The sequence below is a fragment of the Aythya fuligula genome, chromosome 11, assembly GCF_009819795.1.
Source record: "Aythya fuligula isolate bAytFul2 chromosome 11, bAytFul2.pri, whole genome shotgun sequence".
In the NCBI taxonomy this organism is placed as follows: Eukaryota; Metazoa; Chordata; class Aves; order Anseriformes; family Anatidae; genus Aythya; species Aythya fuligula.
Window position 1 is genome coordinate 21,817,763 of NC_045569.1, and position 13,545 is coordinate 21,831,307.

General features: G+C 42.0%; 1 protein-coding gene across 1 annotated transcript; it reads right to left on the minus strand.

Moving 5' to 3' along the window:
* Positions 1–94: 94 nt before the first annotated feature.
* Positions 95–13,392, minus strand: TUBGCP4 (tubulin gamma complex associated protein 4). The gene is made up of 18 exons (XM_032195176.1): positions 13,315–13,392; positions 13,101–13,229; positions 12,490–12,612; positions 11,922–11,975; positions 11,404–11,460; positions 10,788–10,867; positions 9,870–10,071; positions 7,197–7,362; positions 6,267–6,391; positions 5,581–5,631; positions 5,085–5,190; positions 4,627–4,734; positions 4,245–4,383; positions 3,632–3,809; positions 2,646–2,780; positions 1,400–1,516; positions 833–972; positions 95–533 (listed from the first exon to the last, which is right to left on the minus strand). The coding sequence occupies exons 1-18, from the start codon at positions 13,390–13,392 to the stop codon at positions 521–523; spliced, it is 2,001 nt and encodes a 666-aa protein (XP_032051067.1). The 3' UTR covers positions 95–520.
* Between the last annotated feature and the right edge of the window lie 153 nt (positions 13,393–13,545).

The window sequence follows — 13,545 nt, forward strand, 5'->3', positions numbered from 1 at the left end:
AAATCCATTCCTTCAATCCTCCCAATTTACCTCAAATTGCTATTGCAGTTGTTTCATGTACAGAGAAGTATGTATTTGATTAGCAGACACTGTCTCCTGTAAGTCAGTTTATTGCACAAGTGAAAGTTCTGAAGACAGACAAAACTTCAGTCATAGTTGAGAACGGACTACTTCCTCCCTATTCCAGCTTGCAACGGATCATAGCCCAGCTCCAGTTAAGATATTGCAATTCTGACATCATAATTCTTGTTTTTTCTCCACTTTCAGAAGAAGCACAGACTGCCTCCCTAGAAGCATTTATGAGTAGATGCTGAGCTGCAGAAAGCATGGTTCTACTAGTTCAGAGTAAAAGAAAAAGCTTTCTGCACTCAATAGGCAATTGTACAGAATTGGCAGGAAGTGCCACTTAAACAGTGGCTCATCAGGCAAGTACCAACTACAAGGAAAAAATTCCAAGAGCACCAGAGGCATCACTGCTTGTCATGCTGTTGGTCACAGTCTGAAGAAAAGGTCTTGGTGTTCAAACTCCAAAACTGCAAGAGAAGGATACTGTATTAGCTACATTGAAAGGAGCTCCCTCTACCAACAACCCACATCACCATTTTTCAGCCAACATTAAATAGCAGGTAAAATTCTGCAGGGCGAAAAAAGCACATGGAAACTGTAAGTTAAATCGTTCTGGCTCTGTTACTTTTCTGTCATGGGTATTAGCAATGTTTTGTTTCTAATAATTATAGCTTAACTGATAAAAATATCTTAATGATCATTTAGATCACTTTGTGTTTCAGGTGTCTCATAATAATGCTGTGAGCACTCCTGAAAATACTCCTACCTGCCCAAGGTTCCTCCGGCCTGGGTGTAGTATTTGTTATAATCCAAGCGTAGTAGCAGTTGAGCTAGGTCAGAGTTTATCTGGTGGTTTCGAACACTAGAGAGAATCTTGAAGAGCAGCGATGACTGACGACTGAATCCCTACAAATTACAGGAAGTCATTTCAAGGCATGCTGAGGAAGGCTCTTTGTCCTGCCTAAACATTTAACAGCCTGAAGAAGAGAATCACTGCAGAAGAACTGATGCTTGCAGTCCACTATAAGGTAAGTTGTCAGCCACAAGAATTATTAGGTGTTGGGTATCCAAAAGGAGGGAGAAAGGTACAATCTGATGTACACCTCCTTTCTACTCAATAGAGTGATTTCTGCATAACTGCCCACATTCTTCCCTTCTGTGCATATGTAGTTTTTCTACCCAGGAGTTATTGATTAATTAAAGTTGTTGCACTCATTCAGAAAGTCTCATCTCAGCTTAACGGCTGTAGAACAAAAGTAAGTTTAAAGCCAAGATGACTATTTGCCAGATGTTTGCATGGGAGACAAACACGTACATATAAATATAGATTCACCTTCACCAGAATACTGAGTTGTGCAGCTCCCCGCTCATCTAATGGGCCCAGATTCTGACTCACCAGAGAACAAAAACTATGACAAAGATCTAGAATTTCATTTAAGCAGTGGAAAACCTGCATGGAAAAAGAAGTACAAGACAGCAGTTAAAGGCAGCTCAGCCCCAGAGAACATTTTTTGTATCTAAGAAGTTGCAGCGTTCATAACTTAAGATGTTACTAATACCGTGTTTTTAAACAATCAGTAAGGAAGATGATAAAGCAGCTGTAGCATTTTAAGGCCTTTTTCCTGAATGAAATAAGACTTGCACAATGCACTACATCTTCTCCCCTTGTCCTGTACCCCCAAAACAACCACATTTTGCAGACGTCACTGGGGAAACAGTCATTGGCATCAGTCTACCAGCCATCAACATAGGCCCAGAAGTTGATCATTGGCTATCCTATCCAACCAGCAGGCCACCACTGCAGCTTCAAGGTTGAGAATAAGACTAAAGAACAGCAAGGGATATAGTTCAAGGGCTTAGTTCTACTGTTCGCTAAACTCGGAATGTCTTATGTCAATTGGGCAAGGTAATTTGCATTCAAGAATGTTAAGAAAAAGCCTAAACACCTCACATGCATGACTACTGGAATATTTGTAAGTTCCAGACTGGAAAATGTAGTATGTTACCACCTCAAACACTGAGCAAAATAATGAAAGAGACAAGACCCAGGATATCACGGAGTCTCATTGGCACCAACCATCTTTCTAGATGTTTTCTGTGAGGCTACGTATTTAATAAAAACAGAAGCAACATTTTAATATACTTTTGAGTAGAGTAACAATACAAGACCATTCTTGAAGTCCACTGTGGAACATCTCAAATATTTTATCCTCCTAAAGTTTGAGACGGGATTTTTTTCCCTAGCTAATGCATTTCTCTATGAGTCCCTCAGGAGTACAGCTCCCAGCACTATGCTAATTGGTACCTCTTCAATGCCATTGCCCATGAGAAAAACACAGCAACATTTTTTGTTTTTCAAGTTAAGGCAAATTGTTCACCACTCCCACCAACTGTAACTTAAGTGATCTTAATTAACTTATCTCTTCTAGTTTATACCTGCTTTATTCTTAGAATTGCAGTCTATACTCTGCAGGAGATTACCACTGATCTGTTTTTTGAGGAGACTGTCTGATCTGTTTGCAAAGCTACTTCCTGGGGCAATTGGAGAACTCATAGAAAAGAAGTGAAGATCTACTTACAGGCTTTAGGAGGATGAAAGACTGAGCCAACAGATTGCTTAAGAAATGATCATGAGCCAGTCTAATACTCTCAAAATCTCGTGTGGCATTTATCTGTTGGAGAAGCTGTGAGAACTGAGATTCCAGTACATCCACCTGATGGATATGTAAAAAAATCTCATTAGTATCTTCCTTTATGAGGAATAAGGAGTACCTCAGACCAGCTACAAGTTTTATTTAAGAAACTTACTCTCCCTATTGCTACTCCTAGATTAAGAGGCTGAGCATCACCTTCTCTCTGCCCCCAGAATGGAGACCTATATACCACAATAGTACAATAATATAAGGGAGGGGGAATAGATGCTTAAGTATTACCGAAGTAGAAAAGAAATTGGTCACTTTCTTTAAGATTAACTAGTGAAAAAATGTACAGCTAATGCGTAAACAAAGGTATTTATCTTCATTTCTGAATTGGAACACTGGGAGATGCTATCTGGAGGCTCAGGGCAAAGGCTGCAGTGCAACAGCTCAGCCAGGTTAGTGTAGAATCTAGAAAGTCGAGCCCCCTCAATTCAGCTGTTGTTGCTATTAAATTGATTCTCACAAAATTATGCTGCTACTAACTAGTGTTTAGATTTGAAACATCTCTTTTTAACTTCAAAAGGTCAAGAGTACAGCTTCTTTCAATTCTTAGATAAAAATAAACTGAAATTAGAACTCAGTTAACAGGGCAAGGGAAGAAGATAGGATGGTACCTTAATGATGCAACTTCAGGGATGAGTGGGGCCTCTCACAAATGCTTAGTAGCACTTGAGAGCCGTAACATTTGCATTTCCATTACCACTCAAAAACTCTACTGATTCAAACAACCAAAAAAAAACAACTATAATTGTAGCACTGAATCTGGGAACTCATAAGTTTTAGCTTAGGACTTCAGTGCTCCCACCATGAGTTTCTGCCAGTTTCTGATTAACTGATATGGGTTTAATATTCTGTATAATCCTGACCTGCAGATAATACTGAAGATTGTCCACAAGGAAAGCCATGTGGTCCCTCAGACGCCACTTGATGGCATCAGTTCTGTTAGATTTCAGGTGTTTGCGTTGCATCTGGAGAGCCCAGCAGTGTTGTAGCTCAGCCTGGACCCGTCGCACGCTTAGCAGGTATTTGAACACAACATTGTACCTACATTCAAAAAATACAAAGTTGTTGAAGAGGGAACTCTTCCTTGGGTACAGGTACTGGAGAAGATAACAGTGCAAGATTGGAAAAAGAAATGGGATGCGATTGTTTGCCAATAGGGTAGATCAGGAAATGGCCCGTCGCAGAGTAACAGGTTTCTATTTGTATTGGTTATTAACCTAAAAAGTAATTTCACCATAAGCAGAGAAAAGCTGTCAAAGTTTGACAGATCTATTTTGTTGACAGATCTGCCAGGATCTTACTGTCACTAGCAACAACTGTACCTTCAATATGACTAAGTGGAAAGAGTAATTTTAAGTTTCAGGGAGCAAGCTACAGTGTTATAGATCTACCTTTCTCTCAGGAGAAGGGGGAAAAAATGAGTGTCTGAGATCAGGGAGCCTACAGACATAGACAAAGACCACACCTAGTACTTACTTCTCCAAAACAGCAGGAGTAAAGAGAATGTGCAGCGGCCACTGAACTTTGTAAGAAAGACCCAGAGCTGCCCAGCCAGATGCAGGGGCTTCACGTGGAGATAACTCTCGGGTAGGCCCTTCACGAGCCTGAGGAGTATCTGAAAACAAATATGGTACTGAATTAAGTCTTCCTCTCCATCAAGGCAGCCCACAGAAGGACAAAAAGGGGAGAGAACAGAATGAGAAGAGCAAAAGCAAGCTAGGCCATCACGGAGGGCTGTGAAGGGAACAGATTTAATTTTTATTTTTTTTTTTTAACTCCAAAGAAGGGTAATTAATAGGCTTGAAAACACGATCATCATGTTTCTTCTTTACTCATTACTGAACATGCAAGTAGGTACCTTTATGCTCCTTTCCATGATACTCAATGGTCAAGTGAAGCAGAGGGAGAAGGTTGTCGTCATCTAACAGTACTTTATGAGCAGACTGCTGAAATGCAACATTGACATCTGACAGAGAGAGAGCACAGATACCAAATACTCATGACATTGCAGCTAGTGTTAATTTTGCACTCATTCATTATTTATGCAGGGACATAAAAGACAACAGCGATGCACTATTTATACCCTTTTCATTTAGTTCCACTCACAGATATGGAGAGAAACCTGCCATCTGAAAGTTTCTAAAAGATGTTTTCTTTACTCTCTCTGTGGGACAATTTAATTCAAAAGTGCTGCTCTTTCAAAGCTAATGAAGACATTTAGAAGATAAGATGGGGAGCTCTTCTGTATTGGACATAGCTAACCATCTGCCTGCTATACCAGAGAGTACAGTTTGTACGTGAATAAGCAGCACTCACCATGTTCAGTTACAGCCGTAGGTGGTGTTTTTAACATGTGCTGTGCAGTGTCAATGAAAGCCTGAAACAGCTCACCTCTTCCCAAAAGATAAAAGTCTTTTATAATCTGTGGAGATAAGTTTTTGTATATAAGCATATCAAAAACCTAACAAATACTAGGTGTCCTAACTGATAACATTTATTACTAGACAACTTCTGCCATTTCAAAACAGCTGGAGAGCTCTGAAATTCATCCACTGCCCAAAAGGTTTACAAGGCCTTGCTTCAAGAGGCAAACCACAAAACCCTCTAACTCTGTCTGACCAGGTTCTATCACCGCACTCATTCTTGAGATCTGGAAAATGAAAATAGCTTTACCTAAAATAAAAAAATGCAGAACCTAAGACGGTAAAGAATTTACTGGGGGAATAGCCATAAAAAAGCAACAACAACAACAACAAACCTACAGCACTAATTTTAAGCTGCTTTAGCAAGAACAAGCTAGAATTGGTATTACCTTCAGTTGTCCTAGTAAATCAGATTCCTCCACCATCAGTTTCCAAAGATGCTAGCGAAGAAACAAACAAAACACAAGTAACCACTTCTCAGATTTATCTAAACCCATTAACTAAGATCAGTAGCTGTCTTAAAATACTTTAGATTCACACAAAAAAGCACCCATATAAAATACAAGAACACACTGTGAAGTCAACCCATGCTACTAATTAGAACACTGCTGATGCATACCAGCAAAAAACATGAAGCCTCAGGTCAAAAAATAAGTGAAATCTTATGAATTCTTTCCCATCCTAGTTATATTCTCACTTTTCTAAGCTCCCCACCTTCTCCAGTTTTTGGTATTTTTCCAAATTAAAAAAAAAAAGCACCAATGCAAAGCATTTGTCTAAGTAAAAGGCCAACTGTTACATCAAAAGCATGGCATGAAAAGTCTTCATGAGTTAAACAACCGTTACGTACAAATTCCCTGCTTTTCTCCATGCAAATGACTGGTACTTGTTAGTGTCCTTTTATCATTAGAATTTGGAGTAACACAACACTCTGAGTCCCATAGGAACCTGAAAGCTACCTGCAGCCTCCACGCTCCTGTTTAATCACTAATTGTAAAGTTCTTCCCTTCCTCTGGTCATTCACAAAACTCTAAAGCTTCCCAGACTGTATAGTTATCCTTCCTGGGATCCTTACCTCAGCAACAGTGCTCCGTATCCAGTCAACCACAGATTCAAAGTCCACCAAACTAAAGAGTGGTTGCTGCTTGAGTCGGTGTAGTTCCGCTGCAAAAGTGTCCTCCTGGTTTTTTAGGATGGAGCCTGTGCAAGTAAGAAAAGTGTTTTGGACAATACTAAGGAATACCATTTGGAAAATTGCAGACCCCTTCCACCTCCCTGGCCCTGCTGGCTGCACTATTCCTGATACAAGTCAGGATGCCATTGGCTTTCTTGGCCACCTGGGCACACTACTGACTCATGTTCCGGTGAGCTTGACCAATGTCCCCAAATCCTTTTCCTCTGCACAGCTTTCCAGCCACTTTGCCCCAAGCCTGTAGTGCTACATGGGGTTGTTGTGACCAAACTGCAGGATCTGGCACTTCGCCGTGTTGAGACTCATCCCATTGGCCTCTGCCCATCGATCCTGCCTGTCCAGGTCCCTGTGCAGGGCCTTCCCTACCCTCTGGCCGATCAGAGAGTCATAGAATCTTTTCCAACGCTAATGATTCTACGAGTCTTTGACACATCCTGCAACATACATACTCAGAGCCAGATGTGCTCCTGTGCCTGTTTGCACCCTTCAGGGACAGGGATACAAACTGAAAAAGCAACATGACATTTACGATATCTGTATTTACTCAGAGTAAAGCACATGGTGAGTTGTTGCTGGGAACTTGGAACTGATGTTTGGAGAGTGTTTTTTTTTCATTCATTCCTTACATCCTTCCCTAGCACTTTGAAGCAGAACGCTGAGACCACTGGTCTGACCTGGCACAGACATCCATACTTTCTGAAGAGTATCAGCTGATCATCAGCAACTGTTAAGGAATTCATTCATAAAACATTTTGGAAGATACTCGTCAGTCATTCACAGGTGAACAAAGAAAACAAGAAAGAGGTTTCTCACCTTTTCTGGTCAGGTTAACATTTTGATTCTCAAACATCTGTACAGATTCTCCTACAAACAAGATTTTCTCAGCAACCCGCACAGGAATGTATGATGGCAGCATTTCCACTCGCAGAGAAAACTGTTTTAGAGATGGAGCTAACATGTTCTCCTCCTCAATCAAGCGCTGTCAGAGACCCCAGGGAAAAAAGTGAGAGCATGAGGCAAAAGAAACAAAAGGTTGAGAAAAACAGGCTTAAAGTTTTTGAAAATTAAACAGAGTACATTAAAAGCAACCAGAAAAGTAGCAGATCTGGTCTGCCTAATTTCAATAAGGCTGTAAACTTCTTGATACTTCTGGCATACTAGCAGATCTCTCTACAGAAGATGTTTTCATCAGAAAGGGGGGTAGTGGGGAAAAATGAAGTGCAGCCTTTGTTGAACAGCAGTAAATTGGCTCTCCCAAAGGATAATGCCACAACAGCAAAATGAATTATTCTTGCAAGTGCATCACATTAGTTTTTCGCTGCCATAACAATGCTAATTAGCATTAGCAAAAATAATCCTCCTTTATCCCTATTCCCATGTTTTAGCACAACTAGAACATTTGTGGTACAGATGCACAAACACAAATACCTCCACTAGTGAACAGACAGCTTAAGGATCTGAAGGCTTACGTATATGAATTTTCTCAATTATTTCCTGCAAAACGTTTTTCAAAGACACAGTATGTTATTAACTTCCTCCTGAAGGTATAAGTAAATATTAGAACTCCAGGTAGTGATGCTATATTTTCTTTCAGAGAAGCAATCATAGCAATACGGATTATTTCATCTGGTTTTCTTGTTATTGGAGAATTAGGTTCGTTAGACCATAATCAAAAAACACTATTGTACCAAATTTTTGAGAACGTTTGTTTTGGGAATGAATTCTTCATTTTAACAGGAGAGTTCAGTATGAGTTTGCATATGGATGTTAACAGCTTGGCAATTCTTAAGATTCTTCTGACACTTTTAGATGAGGAGATACCCAAGAATTTTGAATTGGTCTATCCCATCAGCACCAAGGGTTTATTATTTTACTATGTGACAGCAGAACAGCCAACATCAATAGTCAATAATACTGAACAAGAGATTTAGTTAGGCTTTCTTGTTATCTTCTTGATGTGCCTACATTTGCCACCAGGGATCTAGAAGACTTACCAATTTTCACATAGATCATACATCCAATACAGCAAAATGGCTGATTCTCTGTCGTCTTCTGAAGTTTTTCCTTGTTTATGACTGTGTATAGTCTTTCCTCAGCAAAGACTGTTTATACAAGGCACTTAATAATTACGCAAGGCAGGTTGTAATGGGGATGAATCTTTTATGCATTCACAGCTGGAGTTACATGCAACAAACTAACACCATTGATGCCCATTAAATGTTTTCTCACAGTAAATTAGAGAATGTGAATTTACAGAGTGGTTCCTCACTAGCACCTGATGTGAAAAATATTCAGACGCATAAAGCGTGGAAGATCACTCCATTGGGAAATCTGCTTTGCACAAGAGCAATTTAATGGTATGCCATCTACATGAGGAGTTAATGCATTTCACCAGTATTCTGGCAGGCTGTCCCCTTGCTTAACTTAGCACCCTGGACATGTTAGCAGTCTCTTGACTATTCCTTAGCAATTTTTTCCCCAGTAGTGTCAATGGCATTACCCTGTTAAGTAACATTTCCACTCTGCTTTGCACCAATGGTTGTGCAAAATAAGTACCTGAGCCAGCTACCACCAGAAAGGGTGCAAACGAACTACACCAAAGCTTCTTACACTCTTTCCCCTGCAATTGTTCATGCTATCATCTATGTCCAGGTTGAGAAAATCAAAGAGTTGACTAACGAATCAGAAAAGAGTCGAGCAGGGTGAGTACCACACTTGAAATTACTTGACACCAGCGTCTACACAGATTCTATCAATACGGCTTTCTGCCTCCAGATTACCCAGCTATGCCCACCAGTATGTCTCTCTTCTTTATGCCTAGCTGCAACGTATGACAATATTCTGTTGATCTGCCATCCTACCAGCTGTGGTGGTTTCACCCTGATGGGCAGCTGAATTCCACCACACTGCTCTCTCACTCCCCTCCTAATAGGAAGAGGGGGGAAGAAGGAATTAAAAAGGCACACAGGTTGAGATAAGGACAATTTAATTAAGGGGAAAAAAAGAGGGAAAAGAAAAATAAATGAATAAAAAAATAATAAAAATAAAAAAGAAAGAAAAAAAACTTTTTTTATTTTTATTATTTTTTTATTTAAACGAGACTCCCCCTACCCCCCTTCTCCTTCCCCTTCCACAGCTTTTATTGCCAAGTGTGAAGTCATACGGTATGGAATATGCCTTTGGTCAGTTTAGGTCATCTGCCCTGGCAATGTCTCCTCCCCACACCTCTTGCCCACCCCCAGCCTCCTGGCTTTGAGGGGGCTGGAGAGAGTGTTGATGCTGTGCTAGCACTGTTTAGCAACTGCCAAAACACCGGTGTAATATCAGTGCTGTTTTGTGGGGAAAGTGAACTGCATCTCTGCCAGACCCAGTACACCAGGTCGCAATAATGACGAGTCCAGCATAGTTTGCACTGAAACAAGGCAATACGTTTCCTCTTTAGTTACCTACGGAACAAAGGTGCCAAGCCATGACTTGCAGCCTTACCAAGTCCTGCAGCTCTCGTAGCTGTTTTCCTGTAAGTCCCCCAATTCCTAGGTCATCATCATCATCTTCAGGTTGGCCAAGGACATTTCCAGAAGACGGACCCTGTTTGATAAAGAACTCTTCATGTTGGTCTAGTAGCAATCCATGTAGCATCCAGGCAGATAGCTGCTTATACATGACTCCATGACACACAGCCAGAATCCTGAGATCAAGAGAAATAGGACAGTGAGTTTCTGCATGCACTAATCAAAACCTCAATGTACCTCATTCTGGTAAGTCCAGTTAGTTAAATATCTAACACAGATTTTTTTTTTTTAATTTTTTTAATCAGAGAAAGATGAACTGATCACTCAAAAACAAACAAACAAACAAACAAAACCAAACAAACAAAGCAGCAAATATATCTATATTTGTATATATATCTGTATATATATATAATATACAGTGGCTTCCCAGTTCTGCTGTTTCTACTCTATTACTATTTCAGCGTGAACACTGAAAAGAATCATCCCTTAAGAGCCAATGGCCTGACTTTCTCACCAAAGACACAAAAACATAGCAACATCCACCCAGTGAAATACATCTTCCTGAAGGATGGAAAAAAAGAGTAATAGGTCTGCTACATCGAAAACATTTCACGTAGATTTCAAAAGAAGAATAAACATAGGATCTGAACTTTCCTCAGCACTGATACCTCAGTAAGATATCCAAAAATAGAAATTATGGAGAAAGCCTTAATTCCTGCCATTAACCTGCTTTAGATAGGTAACGGGGACTGTGACAATTTGCCTTGCATGCTACTCCTATTTCTAGATCATGCAGTCCTATTTTGAGAAGTATTATCTGCTTTTACAAGAAAGATAACACACTGACACTAACTCCAGTTACTACTTAAGAAGTTTTATTGCATCTACATACTTTTCAAGAGCACTGCGAACAGGAGGCAACCCCCCACAGCTATGTTTGTGGACGGTTTCCAATATCTGACATCCATGAATCTGCAGAAAGAAAAAGCATTTAGAAAAAGCATTTTCTGCACAAGTCTGGCAGAAAGAGATGAAACATACTCTATATAGTGAAAAAAGAGGTGATGACCTTTGTGAGCCTGTGTGAGGCTGCACACCCAAGTTTTTTCTCAAAAGATTCCCTTAACAAAAAAAATAAGCATCTCGTAACTCTGAAAACATTAGCCTCCACCTTTTATTTTATTTTATTTATTAAACTCTGGTGAGGGTGGGAGAGAAAACAGGCTCAGAAAAGAAGAAAGTCCAGTTAGCAGCATCTTGTACTTTGAAATGTGCTGTGATTAGAATATCTGTCAGAGATCTTACTAATAATGAAACAGAAAAGAGAGTTAAATTGAGTCTAAATGGATTTGTGAAACGTTCAATACTTACAGTAGTACTAGGAATGGGGCACCCATTACTGAAACCAGATTCTTTCCTAGCATTCTATTGTGGTGTGAGGTCAGAAGATACTTTTGTCAGCTAAGGAAGAAACTTGTTAAGAGAGACTAGCTACAATTTTGCTGTACCTTCTGAGTCTTGATCTGTTCCACCACGACCATTACAGATGGGAAGAGTAACTGAAACTGCAGAACAAGGAACAAAATGTTGAATTAGTTTGCTATGCAAGGGAGAGAGAAATTGTGATTGGGTAAGTGCGGACAGCACCTGATTACAGTAATTTAACCAAGCCATCATCATGCTTTCCCCACAAATCGGAAACCATTCTGTGACCTGAAAATCACCGGAAAGAATACACTCCCTCGCCTGGATCAAGATGCACTAAATTACTGCATTCCAGCTGCAGTTCAGACTAAGCACAAGCAGCAAGGAATATGCAAGGGTAAGAGTGAAAAACCTAAGATATGTGTTACAGTGCAAGTAATCCTCTAAACATGATCAGGGGACTACAAATTTGGAGGCATTAAAGAGAAGTGACATGACATGAAAGAATAAACTTTGTTTATCCCACCCATGTTCTCATTAGACATATCACAGAGCGGAAAGAGTAACTGAAGAATACTACATGTTTATTAACATGACATACCTGGTCCAAGGAATAATTAACATGTGAGATGGAAAGATGCGGGTCAGCCAAAAACTGTAAGAACAAAGCAATTAATGAAAATTAAAATAAGTTATAGATAAGTAAAAAAGCAGGTTTGATTCTATATTCCATACCCTTAGTTCCGACAGCTTTCCCCCCTCCTCCCCCCGGCTTTTTTGTGTCATGTCCCATTTAGGCTGTAACTTTTAATGAAACCACTGCACAATGACTGTACAAAGGTGTAACAGCTACAAAGCCACCAAGGGTTTAATCAGAACCCTCACAACTGAAAACAGAAGTCACAATAGTCTGAGACAGCAATGGGCTCTGAGGCTGTTGAGGCACCTACTGAACTGTATATAAAAAGGGACTGACTACTTATTAGAATGAACAGTCATTTATAATGGCACCTCACAGGAATAATTTGGAAACCATTCCTAAAGGGGAAAGAAAACTATCTTGTCGCCTCTTTAACTCCTACCACATAGCCCATTAATTGCAGAAATGACAAGTTTTCACAATCTGTCAGCAGCAGGACAGCCTCTTGTTCCAACTTTCTCTCCTTTACCTCTTGTTCAAGGTCAAGTAGTGCCTGTCGATATGGCTGCAATACTGAATCAAGACCTGTGCAGAAAGCTCGCAAATAAATCCCATGTAATCCACCCTGGTTTTGCTGAGATACATGATGGTCCTAAAAGCAAACAATAAAATCTACATCAGCTCCTCAGTGCAGGTCTAAAGAGTGATGGAATTTCTGTGCAGCTTTACACCAGCATCCAATGATCGCAGCATCTTGAAATGCACCTCAACCCCCCAGAAAGCGCCCAGAGAAGAAACAGCAGAGTTTCATTTAGCTCTTCTGTGTATGCACGCAAGGGTCGCCACAAACCCTGGAGAATCTGCAGCGATCGCGAATTAGCGCGTTATGTTTCCCCAGGACCGAGATTTTTACATTCCGTCCACCTTTCCACATGGGTTGTCGCGGACCCTCCTTCACTTTCACCGCGCGGAGCCTCCCGGAGCCCCGTTCGAGGCAGCACGGTCGCTGGGACGAGTGCCGGCCGGCGCCGCGGCGCATCCGTGCCCGGCGCGGTTCGGGCGCAGCGGCACCCGCCCAGCTCTGCTCCGCCCCGCCCCGCCCCGCCCCGCCCCGGGAAAACCGCGGCCAGGCGGCCCCACCTGCTGCTGTACGTGCCCGGTGTACTGCTCCACGAACTCGGCGAAGCGGATGTAGTCGGTGCCGAGGCGGCAGAGCCGGTTCAGGACGCTCGTCTCGCTGGGGTGCAAGAACGGCAGTTCCTGGGACACCTGCGGGGAATGACAGCGATGAGGGCGGGCGGGAGGGCGGGCGCGGGGGCGGGGGCGGGGGCGGGCCGGCCGGGTCCCGCCGTACCTGCAGGCCGCCGCGCTTGCTCCAGGTGAAGGCCGCCCCCGGGTACCCGCTCAGCGCCAGCAGCAGCTCGTGGATCATCCCGCTGCGCGCCGCCGCGCGGGCTGCCGGGAGGGGCGCGAGGGCTGCCGGGAAGGGCGCGTCTGCGCCGCGGCCGCCGGAGGGGTCGCGGGCGGCGCCTCGGCCCCGGGGAGCGGCGGAGGTTGCCGCTGGCCTCGCGCGGCCCGGTGGCAG

Bases quoted from the DNA above. Each gene is read 5' to 3' on its own strand.
- TUBGCP4 (XM_032195176.1), bottom strand. From the start codon at position 13,392: ATGATCCACGAGCTGCTGCTGGCGCTGAGCGGGTACCCGGGGGCGGCC. The intron at 6,392-7,196 runs GTGAGAAACCTC...TTACTTGCACAG, and splicing joins TGTTAACCTGACCAGAAAAG to GCTCCATCCTAAAAAACCAG. The intron at 5,191-5,580 runs GTAATACCAATT...TTATCTCCACAG, and splicing joins ATTTACTAGGACAACTGAAG to ATTATAAAAGACTTTTATCT.